This window comes from Dunckerocampus dactyliophorus, chromosome 10 (assembly GCF_027744805.1).
Source record: "Dunckerocampus dactyliophorus isolate RoL2022-P2 chromosome 10, RoL_Ddac_1.1, whole genome shotgun sequence".
NCBI classification, from domain to species: Eukaryota; Metazoa; Chordata; class Actinopteri; order Syngnathiformes; family Syngnathidae; genus Dunckerocampus; species Dunckerocampus dactyliophorus.
The window spans coordinates 16,264,165-16,280,980 of NC_072828.1; the positions used below are offsets into that span (position 1 = coordinate 16,264,165).

General features: G+C 42.3%; 2 protein-coding genes across 4 annotated transcripts in view; both read left to right on the forward strand.

Moving 5' to 3' along the window:
• Positions 1–1,628, forward strand: part of yjefn3 (YjeF N-terminal domain containing 3) — a 41,611-nt gene extending 39,983 nt beyond the window's left edge. Inside the window, exons 4-6 of the mRNA XM_054789080.1 lie at positions 397–510; positions 723–873; positions 1,166–1,628. Of these exons, the coding sequence (XP_054645055.1) occupies positions 397–510; positions 723–873; positions 1,166–1,362 (462 nt within the window). The 3' untranslated portion in view covers positions 1,363–1,628. The remainder of the gene's footprint in view (positions 1–396; positions 511–722; positions 874–1,165) is intronic.
• A 187-nt stretch (positions 1,629–1,815) lies between these two features.
• cilp2 (cartilage intermediate layer protein 2) overlaps positions 1,816–16,816 on the forward strand; it is a 30,503-nt gene continuing 15,502 nt past the window's right edge. Inside the window, exons 1-3 of one of the 3 annotated variants that reach the window (XM_054789078.1) lie at positions 1,816–2,060; positions 7,468–7,839; positions 15,446–15,520. In XM_054789078.1, the coding sequence (XP_054645053.1) occupies positions 7,776–7,839; positions 15,446–15,520 (139 nt within the window). In that variant the 5' untranslated portion in view covers positions 1,816–2,060; positions 7,468–7,775. Of the gene's footprint in view, positions 7,840–15,445; positions 15,521–16,816 lie in introns of all 3 variants that reach the window. The other 2 variants (XM_054789076.1, XM_054789079.1) reach the window with 2 other exon arrangements.

The following is a 16,816-nucleotide window of genomic DNA, read 5'->3' on the forward strand; positions in this document are numbered from 1 at the left end:
TGCGAGTGCATTGACTATAATAGTAAAAGAAGAGAATGTGAAGTGTAATCACAAAGTCGGGGACGATTTGATTAAAACTACAACTTAAAAGAAAAACATTTCGTCATCTTACTGACAGGCAACATGGGTGTTTAAAGATTTGTGTAAAGGTTAAAGATCACAGGTGCTTCCTGCTGAACATCACAGAATGTTAGTTTCACGGGCGTCTGGATTTCTACTCTTCCCCGTCTATAAGGCAGTCATTTATTCACAAAGCAGACAGCAGAAAACCGCAACTTGTCGAACACTGGTGGACGTATGTCTCCAGCTACCGATCAAATGTACTGCTTGAAAAAAAAAAAAAAAGATATGATTACATAAACTGTACTGCCCCTTTCATTTTGTCGTGAAATTCAGGAATATGAGCCCACCATCTACCACCCAAAGCGATCCTCTCACAGTCTGCACCAGGATTTCACGGTTCAATGCGAGAAGATGGACATCCCTTTCCTCTCATATCTACCCACAGAGGTAAGTTCTAACAGGATTTATTTGCCTACCTTGTGACAATAAAAATGAACATGCATCCGTTCATCTTCCATACCGTCTATCCTGGCCACATTTGCAAGGGTCTGGAGTCTCTGAATTTACTTAGGACAAAAGTGGACTACACCTTCAGCTGATCGTCAATTGAATTGTTTGCATATTTTTTGTTGTTGGTGTTTTTTTGTTTTTTTTTACAGGTCCAGCTCATAAACGATGCCTACAACCTGGTGATTGACGCCATGCTGGGACCCCAGGATGACTCTGTCGACATTAAGGAGCCTTACTCTGGGATTCTGGTCACTCTCAAGCAGGTCAAAATCCCCATAGCTAGTGTGGACATGCCCTCGGGTGAGTGTTTCAGATAAAGTGCACAAACACACGTTACAATGGCCTTGTGGTCCCTCTAAGGGGGAATAAAGTTGACCCGGCAATGTTCCATTTTCCAATGAACTTGATCCATCATTCAGTCAATCATTACAGCTGATTTTGCTTCATTTTGGATAGTTCCTCACTGAATCGATGAAAGACGCTAGGGGTAGAGTTGTATAGCCTTTGTGGAGGTTCAGACTTTTTTGTTGGAAAAGTCTGGCTGGTAAATGTCCTCATCCTCTTGTCTTTCTTCCCTCCTCTTGTTAACCAGGTTGGGATGTTGAGGAGGCAAATCAGGACGGGATAAGCCCAGAAGTGCTCATCTCGCTGACAGCACCAAAGAAGTGCGCTATGAGTTTCTCGGGCAAGCATTTCTTGGCCGGACGCTTCCTGCCTTATGATATCCAGAAAAAGTACGACCTCAACCTCCCGGAATACCCGGGCACAGACTCTCTCATCGAACTGTAACGCATGGGGAAACAATTTGAGAGCCAGTTAGTCCATTCCCATTGTTTTGCACATCTTTACAGATGAAAACGTCTCATTTGTGTGTTTCAGGATTTAGCCGCATTTGCTGTTCAGGGACGGTAGGGGGATTTACAGTGAACCTGTGACCTGATATCTTTTTAGGGAGGTGTTTCTGTGTCAGTCTCTGCATAAGAAGTGTAGCATTATACATTTTGGGTTTGGATTGTTTGATACTGAAGTGTGCTACTGTTTATTTTGTTTGTTTAAAATTATATTGATCAGTTCAGATTATTTCTGTTTCTCTTCTTTTGCTTTAACAATAAAAAAATGGTTGTCTAATAATAAAATATCAACTTAAAGGTTGGCCAAGTTCCAGTTTTGTCAGATATTTAAAAAATACTGTTTTCACCCAAATATAAGACATATTTTTGACCTAGAAAAAAAAGTCTGAAAACTACAAGTCGACTTATATTTGGGTCTAATGACTTATCCCCATAAGAGCCAGAGCTTTTCTTCCTGCCACTCACACACACCAGTAACCTGGAGCTCTGCAGCATCATGACTATGATATCCTTTTTTCTTTTTTATTGCAATGTACCAGTTCTTATTTCATTGTTATCCAAAACCCAGTCCTTTTTTTCCCTTGATTTGTCACGCCAGGTGTTTGCCTGGACCCCAGACGCAGAGGCAAGAAGCAGGTGAGGTGAAACACAATGTTTGAATAATTTCCGCAGGTTAACATGAGGCGATGGCTAAAAACGGTTGCACCATGAATAAGCAAACACCAAAAAAACCCTGGCGGAGGCAGGTAGCTACTGGGCACACCAAAGGTTAGCAAAAGCAAAAGTCTTAGTGGATAAGACGCAGCACATGGGGGACTTGGGTGAATAATCCAGCGTCTAACAGCTGGCAGCACTCAGCCTAAGTAGATGGGAGATGATCAGAGTCAGGTGTGACCAGTAGCTCCGCCTCCAGCCAGGAGCAGGGGATCTGGAGAGACAAAACAAAGGAGAAGGCAGGGAAACAAAACAAGGAAGCGTGCAGGTAACATGATTTTGTCTTAAAATATGTTTTTTTTTTAAATGGTCCTTGAAAAAGAGGTTTTCTTATATACAGGGGCATCCTGACGTATAGTCTGGTCAATACAGTATACAGGTGGTCCTCGCGTTACCAATGAGTTCCTTTCCTAGACTGTGACGTAAGTTGAGTTTTAGTAAGTTGGGATTGGTGGTCTTGTCTCTGAGCTTTTTATGACCATTTTCAATTCCATGGGGGTGGCTTTCCTTTTCTTTGCAGATAAGCAAGGTTATTCTTTCTTAAACCAAGGACCACCTGTAGATATTTTTGTTGCTGTCATGTTTATGTTTCTGTACTAGCTTGTAGTTGCTTACCTGCATTTTGGTTGCATGAAAGTTGTTTTAAGTCAATGGTGTCCAAAGTGCAGCCCAGGGGCCATTTGCAGCTCACAGCTTATTTTTGATTGGCCTGCGGCACATTGTAGGAATAACATTAAACCAAAGAAAGCCCGGGAAAAATGGGAACAACAGAGGCACAATGGAAAGAGAAGAAGCTGAAATGTCGATATTAATAACTAATAATAACACAAAGCTTTGTCTTCTGCATCCTTTGATTTTCATTTTTCACTTTTGATTTTTATGTGGCCCGGAAAAAGTTTGGACACCTCTGTTTTAAGTGTTCAGCAAATGTAAGCAAAAGTGATACAGGATATGTGTCGCTTGACAGTAAATGTAAATAGTAAAAAAAGAAAGAAAAGAAATAGTTAAATATACTAAAAACTGAACTGTAATTGGGAATGAACCCCTGCAGTGTGAATCCCACCATTTACCATTTTTTTTTATTGATTCCTAACTGGGTTCGATTTGGCAATAAACTGGCATGATCAGCCGAGAAGCAGCTCCAGACAAAGGAAGACCTGTCATTAGGGAGCTCAGAGCTGCTGGTTTCAATAACCGAGTAAAACTCTTTAATTGAGTGAGCTCATTGTTGTTTATGTTCAAACAGGAGCCTAATTTGAATGCTAATGCACTAAATCCAACTGTGTTCATGTCTGAGCGGGTGTTAAAAAAAAGTAGGAATGTCATATTTCCACTACTCGGTGGTATTAAACTGTCAGCTGACAACCTTTTTTGAGAAATATGTCTGAACAGCCTGCGGTGCTGCTTTAATGCCTGTCAGGAAACAAGAGATTTTTGCACTCCAACATTTATATTTTTTGCAAAAGAATACTTTAGTAACAAGCTTTGGTTGTCAGCTGCCTGAGGAATTCAATGGCTGACCGTCGCATGCAGAATACTTTCATGATGACAACTGAGGTGTATGACAGAGAACTTTAAACAATTCCAACATCTAACTATATGATTATGGTGTCTATTGTCGGAAGGAGGCCCAATTAGGGTGTCGCCAGAACATTAACACTGCAATTGGTGACCAGTGTAAACATGACCTCACGTTGAATAAACAAAGTACACATGGAGCTAAGTCATCTGCAATCCAGATAGCTGGAAGGCACCGGGATGAGTGGCTTTGTTTACAAAATTCTGGTACTGGATAGTAAAAAGGCCTCGTCATAGCTTTGGGCTGCTTACACAGGTGGACTTTGGTATGTTGGAGTCATCACATTCAATGTAAACAACAGCATTATGTTTTAATAATGGAATACATCTACTGTGAAAATTAGTTAATGTTTATTATAAATATATGACTTGTGTATTGACATTATTTGTTTCTAAACCCGAACATCAGACATTTTGGTCTTATTTAGGCACCAAGCTAAATGGTAAAACATCTAATATTTAAAGATCTAATATTTATTTAAAATTTATTTATTGTATAACATTTTTAATCCCCATATCAGAGTAACACGGATAAATGAATGTCATTTTTGCAATAGCCGAGGCTTTTGCAAGCTACATTCCTTATTATTTGCACTTTATGTGTCTTACACAAGCACATTACACATCACTCATAATCGCGTTGTGTCTTGGCCTTTGTGATATCATACCACTCCTCCCTGAATCACCCCCTTATTGTGGTGGAGGGGTTTGAGTGCCTGAGTGATCCTAGGAGCTACTGTATGTTGTCCGGGGCTATATGTCCCTGTAGGGTTTCCCAAGGCAAACAGGTCATAGGTGACAGGCCAGACCAAGAGTGATTCAGAAGACCCTATGAATAAAAACACAAGGAGGGACCGTACCCGGAAGTGGGATATTGGGGCCTCACCCTGGAGCACAAAGGTCTGGTGCAATGTGCTTTGGGTGGCGGTTGAGGGCGAGCGCCTGGGTGACCTGGTCTTCGGCGGCCAAATCTGGTTCTTCTCTGGTGGGGAAGGAGCCCGAGCTTGTTGGAGAGGTTGGACATTCGGACTGGATATAGTCTGACTCACCTCGACCCACAGTTTGGGTTCTGGAACCAAACTACTCGAGAGTGGTTGGACCTTGTTCTAATCTAGAGTTGCTGCAGGGGAGAGGAGGCGAGCTGGTGTGGTTTATTAATAGCCCACCGGCTCGGTGCCTCTGTGTTGGAGTCATCCCCAGTGAACGAGAAGGTCACTTAGCCTATGCCTTCAGGTTGGGGAAAGGGTCCTGAGTGTCATTTGTGTGTACGCACACACTAAAACTATAAAACTAATACTAGAGTCCTACGCAGAACACACAACCTCATCAAGGACAGCACACATCCACAACACTCATTATTCACACTCCTACCGTCAGGCAGACGCTACAGGAGTTTGAAGTCCAGGACCACAAGGCTGGCAAACAGCTTTTACCCACAGGCCATCAGGCTTCTCAACGAAGCACTCACACACGCCGCACGCAACACACGCACACACTCATAGCACTTTATTTATTTATTTATTTATTTATTTATATCTGTATTAATGTCTCTTCTGTTGTTGTTGCTTAATTTATTGGTATATATGTTTATGTGTTTGTTTCTTATGTTCTTATTCTTTCTTGTGTTTTCTTTCTTTTCTTGGGAGAATGAACAGAATAAGATTTTCATTGCATGGTATAACTGCTGTTTTACCATGCACATGACAATAAAACTCTCTTGAATCTTGAACGCGGACAGTTCCATTACCGTGGCTGAGGTATCTGGGGTAGTCAAAACACTCCGCAGTGGCAAAGCTCCGTGGGTGGGGGACTGCATTGGCTGACCCATCTCCTCAACATTGCGTGGAAATTGGCAACAGTACCTCTGCATTGACAGACCAGGGTGGTGGTCCTCATTTTCAAGAAGGGTGTGAGTGGAAGGTGTGTTCCAACTACAGTATAGGAGGATCACACTCCTCTGCCTCACTGGGAAAGTCTGTTCCAGGGTGCTGGAGAGAAGGGTACAACCTTTAGTCGAACCTCGGCTACAGGAGGTGCAATATGGTTTTCGTCCCGGTCACGGAACACTGAACCAGCTCTAAGCCCTTAGGATACTGGAGGGTAGATGGGAGTTTGCCCAATCGGTCTACATGTGCTTTGTAGATTTGGAAAAGGCATTCATCAACCGTGTCCCTCGCAGTGTCCTTGGGGGGGTGCTCCGGGAGTACGGGATTGGTGGCACGGTACTACGTGCCATTCGGTCCTCATACAACCGGAGCAGAAGCCTGGATTGTGTTGCCAGCAGTAAGTTCAGCCTGTGTCCGGTGAACATTGGCCTCCAGTTTTGGGGGCCTTAGGCTCTTGTCTTTGCTATTCGCAGACGATGTAGTCCTGATGGCCTCATCGGGCTCAGCACCTCCAAATCCAAGGCCATGGTTCTCAGTCGGAAAAGGGTAGATTGCACCCTCCGAGTTGGGATTGAGGTTTTACCGCAGGTGGAGGAGTTCAAATATGTTGGGGTCTTGTTCACGAGTAAGGGAATGTTGGAGCGTGAGGTCAACAGGCAGAACGGCGCAGCATCTGCACTGATGCAGTCGCTGTACCGGACTGTTGTGGTGAAGAAAGAGGGGAAAAATGGGCCGTGACCGAAAGTGTGACATTGCGAATACAAGTGGTTGAAATGAGTTTCCTCTGTAGGGTGGCTGGACTCACCCTAAGAGATAGGGTGAGGAGCTCTGTCATCCAGGAGGGGTCAGACTAGAGACTAGACTGGCATCTAGTCTATAGATGCCTCCCGGACGTCTCCCTGGTGAGGTGTTCCGGGAATGCCCAGCCGGGAAAAGGCCCCGTGGCAGACCTAGGACCCGCTGGATGGATTATGTCTCACAGTTGGCCTGGGAATGTCTTGGTGTCCTCTCGGTAGAACTGGACAAAGTGACCAGGGAGAGGTAAGTCTGGGCTTGCCTGCTTGGGCTGCTGCCCCCGCGACCCAACCTCGATTAAATGGTAGAAGATGGATGGATGGATGTTTCAGTGCAGCGACTCACGTCAATGTCCAACCACTCCTGGCTCCGACATCCACCTACACGTAACTCGGAACAGACATGTAAGCAAGGCCCCAACAAACTGCCATAGCCAAAAGTCTTGCCGTCTTCCTTCTTAACCTCCTACGTGAAATAATTTGGTAAAGAAAATGGTGACTCCGGTTGCACAAAATCCTTAAAAAAATCACTTCCCAGCCACATTGCGTTCATATTTTACACAAATACAAGTCACATTTTTTTGGTAATCTGAACAACTACATAAAAAAGTGGGATTTTAAGAAAAAATCTCAATTGGGCATCAAGCCTAGAAGATAGCCTAACTGTAACCCTAACCCTACCCAAAGCTCAACCCTATCCTAACATGAATCGAACCCTTAACCTTGCCCCAACCATAAACCTTACCACGAGCGTTAACCTTAACCCCAACTAAACCCTATAATTCTAAATTCTAACTCCAACCCATATTGGCTGATTTGATGCGGTGGTCTAGCAGCCATCCAATTGTCTTGGGGACAAAACTGTGAATTTGGAACTGGTCTTCCCGAGCCCTGCAAGAGTACCTTGAGTAAGGCAGAGGCAAGAATCCACAATTTGATGTGATTTTTTTCTTTGGTAGTAAAACAGAACATGGGCATACATGATTTTGTCAGTGACTGCTAAAGTGTAAAGTCATTTATTTTTAGCATCCACTCCCTCTGCTCTCACTCTTCATTGTGAGTGTCTCTTAGGCCCCCCGCCTCCCGTCCCCCCTCCTCCTTACCTTTTTGTGGAAGAGGATACGAGGCTCCCAGATGTTGCTTCTGACTGACCAATGGTGAGCAGAGAGGGGCCGGATTGGCGTGCGCCCACATTGCTCCATCTTTTTAAAAACCACCGGCCTCCTGCCTCTGCCTGGACAACTTCTGCCTGAGCGGCGACAACACCTCTCAACGTCTCTCTCACACACCTGACGGGGTGGGGGGACAAGTTCTCTGCGCTGAACCCTCCGCTGTGGGAATCACAGAGCACAACAATTGGCGAGTGGAAGAGAGGCACCATGACGGGATTAAAAACAGTGACCTTCCTGCTCTCTTGCTTGGCTTCTGTGGCTCTGGGTCAAGGTACGTGACCTCCATTTAATCTCATATAGAAGACATTAATACAAGTAGATGATGGAATTTCCCTGACTTGGATGGGGGAGGTGGGGTTCTTGAGAAATGTTTAGTGGTGAGCTCATACCATAAAGAGCGTGAGCAAGCGTGACCACCGCCGTGGCTCGTGCGCTACAATATTATGTCACGAGCCCGCTCCACCAGGAGGGGAATAACAACACGTGCTGATAGCAGAGGAGGGGTCACTAAGAACAGAGGACCCCCCCGTCTCTCTGTGGTTGTGGTTACCTGCAGGGAGGGAAAGACGACGAGCATCATGATCACAAAAATAGAATGGTAGGAAATTTTGACACATTTAAATACTGTACATTTTAAATTTAAACCTGAGAAACTATTGTTTACACTTCAATCACTACATTATTAACATCATCAATACCATTACAGATCATAAAATACCAGTGTAATATCGCTTCTGTTTCGTATGACATGGAAAGAAGTGCCCAACTAGGAAGGTCTGTTCTCTTTTTGAAATGATTATTCATTTAAAATGTATTATTTTATTAATGAAGACAAATGGATTTATATCTGTGAACTTAATGTGTATGAATAATGTCTCATTGAAATTGTTATTTCAAGTTTTGTTTAATGTCATGAAGTATTTAGTACATTTCTTATCATTTGTTTGTTTGCCCTCTGCAGACTTTGCCTAGCAACACGTTACTGGACAAATGTCCCAGTAAAAATCTATTTAGCTGCTTATTCTAGATCACAGGTGCCAAAACTCAAGGCCCATCATGTCATTTTATGCAGCCCACAAAAGCTCAAATGCGCAAGGGACTCGCTTATTTAGCTTTCTTGCTGAATGCATTGGTTATTTTAATTTTTCAAAAAATAAATAAACAATATCAGGATGGTGAGTAGTTTATACATGTATGTTGTTTCACATTGACAACCAGGCGTCTGTGGGTAACCAAAACCCAAATGTGGCCTGCAATGCAACTGCAGACAAGTTTGACACCGCAGTTCTAGACAATTAAAATTAAATTTAGGTTTAAACTGTTCTAATCATGCCCCACTGATTTGTATGTCTGTGCTATTATAAAATAGCATAATGTTGAAAGAACACAAAAACAATTTAAATAAATGTCAGTGGTTTCCAGCTATGGCGAAATAGTGGAATGAAAGACTGCAGTAAACATCTTGCAAAGGTCATTAATGGATGTCAAGAAAGCGACTACAGTGGAAGAACTTAGTCCCTAAATAGTGATGCTGAGCAGGCCGACTTCCAAACTTAAAATTGCATTGGCACCTTGGCAGGAAATCCACAGTAAAAGTTGCAGCAAGTTTCTTTCATTTGTCCTCAGTTCACCCTCTCCATGCAGTGCCAGTAGCACTTTCTATGTTAATACAGTCACCTTGGGAACTATAAGCAGAAACTACAGTGGCTCATTCTGCCACCTGCTGGCTTGGAGTCAGGCTCAGTGAGAGAATGGAATAAAGAAGACACATATTTTAACAAGTTGCTCCTTTCTTATTCATCATCATCCCGCATTTTTCCCCTAGACCTTTAAACTTCAAGGTTTACAAGTAGTTTTGCTTTGAAGGCGGCCAGCTGCTTGTGCCGCACAGCTAAAAGAGGAGCGCTACTGTGGCACTGCTACCTTTGCTTTGCTTTAAGGCCTTTTCAACACACTAGCCTTAATCACTGGTCCATTAGATGCTCCTGTAGATGAAGGGTGACAACCAGCTGAAAGACCACTGAGGTTGCATGGGGGAGGTTTGCTTGTCCAGATGGTAACCAGCATCTACTCCAAGTCATCTGGCCGGATCACATTAATGACTTAGAACAGGATAAGAGAGGGGTCATTAGAGAAAGCACTCTTACTTAAGTCATAAGAGACACATTAGTTTGTAACTCTGTAGCCTGCAAAATAGCACCATCCCAACCTTAAAAGTAGATTGCAATGTTTCCCATTTATTTGTGGCAGCCCACCACTGATGCATTTTGACCGCCACAGATCGATTTGGTGCTACCTATTAAGAATTCTCTATGTTTATGCGGAGACTCTTGATTTGCAACCTTTTTACTTTGATAGTGTCACTTCCACTTCCATGGACATGTGTCTCAAAGTTTACTCAGAGACGCTGTAGAATTTCCATATATTTAAGTGCCTCAACTATATGGTGTTGTTGTTGTATTATAAAATACTATCTATAACCAAAGACACAAATTCCAAAGGAAGAACATTCAAAAACCGGCACGAAAATGATTCCAAAAGCAGAACAACACAGGAGCCTAAAGTCAAATGTTTGGTAAGTTTTGGGACGTAACCAATATTTCTGCAAAAAATGTGTCCTCCACAGTCACAAGAACTTGAGAATTTGAAACGCCGTTGTGCCTGACGTCCTTAATTTTACGAGACTTCAACTCAGCTAGCGTCCGAGGATTAACGCTGTGCATGTTTTGCTGCTATTTTGGCTTTTTGTGGCTTTTTAACAACGCTCATTCATTCAAAAAGCCACCCACATGGCAGTCTCGTATTGATTACGTCACATGCAGCAGAGTGCCCTAATGCCAGTCATTTTAACGGCCCAATGAAAAACAATCAAAACCAGGACATTTTCATTGCTTTCTAAAAAAAACAAACAAAAAAAACCCCAAACAGGACGGCCAGGAGAAAGCCTGGGAAAGCATGTTTGGTCACCCTAATGATGACGTCAGAATGCAGCACTGTGGGAAACACTGGAGCTGCATTCATTATGATCTGCCTTTTACACAGTACCCAGAGAAGCGGGATACTGCTACAACTGTATGTGCTTTCATACAGAGACAGGGCATCACGTAATCAAACATTAGATGCATTATTACGGAAGCTCCAGTGTCTGGTATGACGTATAAATACTTGTCAGACAGCAACAATTGCTTTCAACACAAGAGGATGGGAAAAGTGAGTGTGCCCTACGTTCACATTGCAGGTCAATTCCAATTTTTTTGCTCATATGTGAGGTGTATCTGATTTGTTCATGTCAGGGTTGTTTGCTGCATGTTTCTTAATTAAGTTTATTTATGATTAACTAACTGTTTTTTTTGAAACAATAACAATTTTTTCCCCCAAGCTACATAAGCAGGCGCAGTGCTGCTCATCTGGAAGGAAAATACAAAAAGATGTGGATGTTCATATAATTTTCTCATGACAAACAGATTATTTCTGTGTACGTAAACGCAAGGACAGCTGTAATAATAAGTTATTTTGGGCATTTTTTGGGCTGTGGTGCAGCGGTTCAAGCAGGCCCATTCTAATAGTTTCATATTTAGTGCCCAGTTGCGCTTTGAAAATATCAAGAATGGAAGCTATGCATTGATTCCACAGAATAAGCACAAAACCCTTTAAAATCGTGCGGCTGATGTGCATCATTAGTTAATGTCAGGAGTGAAATTGCTCATCTTAATGAGGCACAGATGCCTTAGGAATCCAAACTTGGTAGATTTGAGCAAAAGGAAAAAGAAAAGAGCAGACTCTGTTGCGTCCACGCACACCTCGGAGAAGAAGCCGGCCAACCGCGTAAACAGCTTCCATATGACCATCCCATACATGGGGCCCACACACCCTTCTGCCACAGTTGCCCTCACACTGCAGCATGAAGCGATAGCCAGCCAGCCTCCATCTACTAATGCTATAACCTTGCAGTCTTGCCAGTCTTCACTTAATACAGCAGGTTATGTAACATGGGGAAGGGGTGCTTTAGGGTTGATGTCTTCTCCTGAAATATAATAAAGAGGCTGCAGCCCTCCGTACATCTGGCACGATCATACCTGATGCGACAGAAACCGTCAAGACTTTCATCAGTGCCATAGCAAAAAAAGAACAAGCTCCTTTTCAGCATGTTCCCCTTTTATTTAGTAGCACCCTTTTGGGAGCATGATGAATGACCCACGGTGACGCACATCCAAACGGTAAAACCTCTAAAATAAGAGTTGCAGTTGTCGCGGGTTAAGATGTCAAATAAATCATAATCCGGTAGCTCGCAGGTGTCACCATGCAGGCTATAAGCAGAACAAAGCGGCTGAACGGACTCCACATCTACACCACACACAGCCTCTGACATCTCTTTAGTGGTTCTTTTTTCCCTGCTTTATGAGGGGTCACTACAAGCCTGGCCAATGCGTTATTTTAACTCCTGACAAGTTTGTTGACATGTACAGGTCGTAGGTTACGCTGCACGAGACTTTTTACGGTGAAAAGCATAAAAGCAACTGCAGAAATAGAAGATGTGAGAGGTTTAAAAGGACAAAGGGAGCAATGCATACACGGGAAATGTCTCAGGACGGCTTCTATTCTACTTTAGTGAGGTACCAGTAAATATCCCGTACAAGCCATGTGCAGCAACATCTGCTGAAACCTCCATAATAACACTAATACTGGCTAATCCAAATGTTCTCTTTTCACTTTATTAAAACCATTAGGCGCCTTGTAAAACTCATTGACTAGGTTCCAGTCTGTGTCAGCAAACATCTTTAAATAATGACAAGCAGCTAATCAGCTAATTTCCCTAACTGGCCAGGAAATTAGCAACATGTTTGGATGGCAACATAAAGCTTGATTTTGACTGACGCTATACGGCAGTTAGTCCAATACAGTCCATTCCGGGAACTTCAGGTGCGATGCAACACTTTAACCTTTCTAACTGCCATCCGAGCTTTAAAATACATGAACCACCGTTAATGTTTAGATGTAAAAACAACAGAAAGCTTAACAAGTAAGGCGACACTGGGATGTAGGTGCTTTGAATGTCAAGTCTTTCGAATAAGTAGCAAAAAAGTCAAAAGAACAAGCAGAACTGCAGAGTTGATCCCTTGATGCTCCCTGAACTCAGGGACTGTATGCAGCTCGCTCCAAATGACTCTTTTTGAAACCGAAAAACATAAGAACACCACCACCGTCTAGCATATGTTACCAATAGTGGTTTAAAAGAGCAGATTGTCCAAAAAAATGTCTGATTTTCACAGTTACGATTTAAACTGCCCCGTGACGCTAGTGAGGATGAGCGGTACTGAAAATGGATGGATTTAAATTGCATAAAAATGGTTATCTATTTTCGTTGGGCGCCGATGACGTTCATGGCTGTCACTCACAGAATTTGGTATTGACGTATAAATATAATATAACAATATATGAATAAACCATCACTGTTTCATGGTTGACGACAGACTATTATTAGTAAAAAAAAAAAAAAATCACATTTAAGCAAATTGTACGTATTTTTGGCCTAAATTAAGCATTTTCACGCATAAAAATGACTGAATGAACTAAAATACAAATCCAGTATAATACATTCAGAAAATGCACTGAAAGACAGATTGATATGTAGTATTCTAGAGCAGTCACTAGGTGTCAGTAATGTTACATTAGCCACCAAAGAAGTACTGAAAGTAAAAAAAGAAACATCAAGGAACTCTCCAAATGCTAACATGTGTGAGTCTATATTATGTCTTATTTTCAAGTATTATTGGAACGCCTGCAATACAGAGCAGCCCATCTTATTATGTCTACTATATTGGGCAATAGAAGTGTAAAGGTGACTATAGGGGTGTTATTTCACGGCTAGACGGCTCTAATAGTGTTAAAAACCATATTTAGAAGGTCGTAAATAGGTTTCTATGCTCTGACTATGAAAATATTCCATTTATAAATAACAAATCCAACTTCACAGAAATTCACAAGGGATGACTGTACATTCATTGATAGCTAACGCAAGTAGCTAAACTTTGTCAAATTGCTATCATCAGCTGACAACATAACCAGTGGGCATGAGTGTTAAGGCGGCGTAGCTTACGTACTCAAAGCAGGAAGAGGCGGGACCATATAATGCTTGCGGTATGTTTAAATGTCGGTGCCCTCTCAACATCAGGAGGAACCTGCTGCATCCAGTCCCTTTAAAGGAGGCTGAGGTCTTGAGAGGAATACCGTAAATGCTCCACGTCACGGCTCTATTCAATTAACTGCTGAGTCTCTGATAGTCGCCTACAAATGCAAATAACAACTCAGAAAAAAAAATACAGCTGGCCCTAAGCAAGTATTTTAATTCTATTTATTTTTTGTTACATTATGATGCAGTCCAAAATATTATTGCAAGTTGGCATGGCTCAGTTGGTAACGTTGTTGTCTCCTAACCCGAAGGTTGCGGGTTCGATCCTCTGGCCTCCCATGATCATGTCCAAGTTTCCCCCAGTTGCTCCTGCTTATAAGTAGCTAAATGTGCTAGCAGTGTCAAAGCACTTTGAGTGCCTTGGAGGTGGAAAAGCGCTTTACAAGTGAAAGACCATGAGCAAATAGCATGTTAATCACTTGTCTACGAAACTAATGACCTGTGATGTACCTCTTTTTTTTTGTTGTTTGTTGTTCTGGTTCCCGGCCACAGCGGAATCTAGTGTTTTGTCAGTTGCTGCATTTTGGCCTTTGTTAGGTGTTGTCGCCATCTCAAAGAAATGTGCTTCTGGCATTATAAGAAAGGCTTGAAGTGAGGCAATAAAACCCTCAAGCCACTGCTTACCTCTGTAACTGGGAGTTATACATACACACACGCACACTGTACATAAGGTCCTTTTTATTTCTGTTACTGGCTGTGACATTTAAGCTTGCTGCCTGGTCCAAATGAAAGCTGCACATGAAATACACACTTGTGCTATTGTGAGTCAAAATGAAGATTAAGTTGTGTATGTGTACTTCGTGCCAGCCAATCTTTTATTGTTTCATTGCTTGCATAACGGAATTGGTACTAATCATTAGGGGTGTCCCCATACAACTTTTTCACTTCCGATCCGATACCGATAGTGCATCGTTGAATATTGGCCAATACAGATATTGATGTAATTATTTATCTTGTAGCGTATTAGAAAAGTAGGAATCATACATTCTTTTACTTCATTTGTAGTGTGGAATGTTAGAAAAGGCTTGATCAAATGATATTACTCAAACAGAGAACAATAGTCGGCAACAGTAAGTATGAGGAAAAACTCACCCATTTACTACTTTATGCATGTCTATAGTTTTATCCACAATGTAGTGGCAGCTCGGCATAACGTAGTGAGGTTCGAGGTGCTCAATGAAACGTTTAAAGCCGACATTACTCACCACCCACAGGGCTTGCTCTTGACTGTTGTAGCTAATGACTTTTTGCCGTCCAGTGGGAGTTTCCGGTGTGATGCTGCTTCATATTTGCGATGAGGTTGGTCGAATTAAACTGATCAGTCCTCTGCCACCATGGGAAACTTGTGCATGACAAATATTTCACTCAGCTGAAGTGTGTTTTTACTTCCACACAGCTGACATAATTTATCCTCCTTGCTACCTTGTATAAGCAGGCTAGCAAACACTGTTGTTGTGATCACATCTATCCCGTCACTGCTGCATAGGCAAGCTGGGGAGGAGTCTGGAATCGACTGCTTGTAAAGGAGTGCCAATATCAAAGATTTGAGATGCAGGTCGATATAATCCGATATTGTTTTTTCCCCCGATATTGGCCCGATATCAATATCGGATCAGGACATTTCTACTAAAAAAATCATTAAAAAGTATTGTAAGTATTATAAGTAAGTATACCTTCCTTTTTGCAGGATTTGAAAGCAAGAGTCCATCATACAGGAACAGGAGGGCGGTACCAAACACTTTTACGGACACAGGAACCGCAGGTACTGAACCAAGTGTTCTCACCAGATTTATGTCGGAAATTGTACAAAAAACTAAGGAATTAATTATGTTTGAATTTGACTATTTTGCCATTGGGACGTCTTATTCATTAATGTGTGTTAGCAACATTAAAAAATAACATAATTTACTCACCAAAACATTCCATGTTGTGAAGTCGTGTCAAATCACCAGAATCAACTTCCTATATCTTCTCAAGGTTGAAGAATGACAAAAATTTTAAATATCTATATTGAAGAAACAATCGCAAAACCACTGCTTCTCCCACTCCTATGACTTCAAATACCACTGGTGTAGATAGAGTCATTCAGGTCATGGTAATCCGTAAAGGTTGAATCAAGACATCTGGACCCTTGTTGTTTGTTGATGTTTCACCTTTAATCCAAAAGACTTCTTTAGTTCTAAATTTTAAGTGTGGAATCTCCCTATTTATGTCACTGGTGAATGTGTGGCACTGGGCTGCTTTAGGGGAACCCAGCCCAACCACTGGTTCAGGTATGCTAACGACACATGGGTTAATATTAAAACCTGCAAAATAGATTTGTTTACTGAACTCATCAACTCTGTGGACAGAAACATCCATTTCAAAGAGAACACATTGATGTTTTTGGAATGCGAAGTGTGGGCAGGGAAGGATGGAAGCCTCAGTATTGAGGTTTACAGAAAACCTACCCATACAGACCAGTGCTTGCTCTTTGAGTCCCATCGCCCAGTAGACCGCAAGCTACAAGTTATCAGCACCCTCAAAGACAGAGCACAGACGATACCTACCACGGGCAACGGAAAACAGAAGGAGCAGACACACATCAGGAAGGCTCTTTGTAATTGTGGGTATCCTAAACAGGCGTTTGTCAAATACACCAGGAGAAGGAGGTCCACTACACCCGAGCCTGAGAGAGAAACGAATACAGATGCATTTCAAATGCACCAACACCCTGAGACAAAAGCTGGTTCACGCCAAAGACAAGCTCCTGAGAAGCAAACTCAGCAATGTTGTCCAATGGAGTCCAATGACTCCAACATTGGAGAGACCAAGCAACCCTTTTACAAAACACATTGCACAACATAGGAGGACGGTTTCTTTTGGCCCAGAGACTGCATTTTCTTTGCATCTCAAAATGAAGGGACATTCCATTGAGGACAACAATGTTAAAATTCTGGATAAGAAGAACCGTTGGTTTGACAGTGGTGCGAAGTAATCCATTTACGTCAAACTAGAAATGCCCTCGCCAAACAGAGGACGAGGTTTGAGCCATCAGCTATCATCTGCTTATAACAAT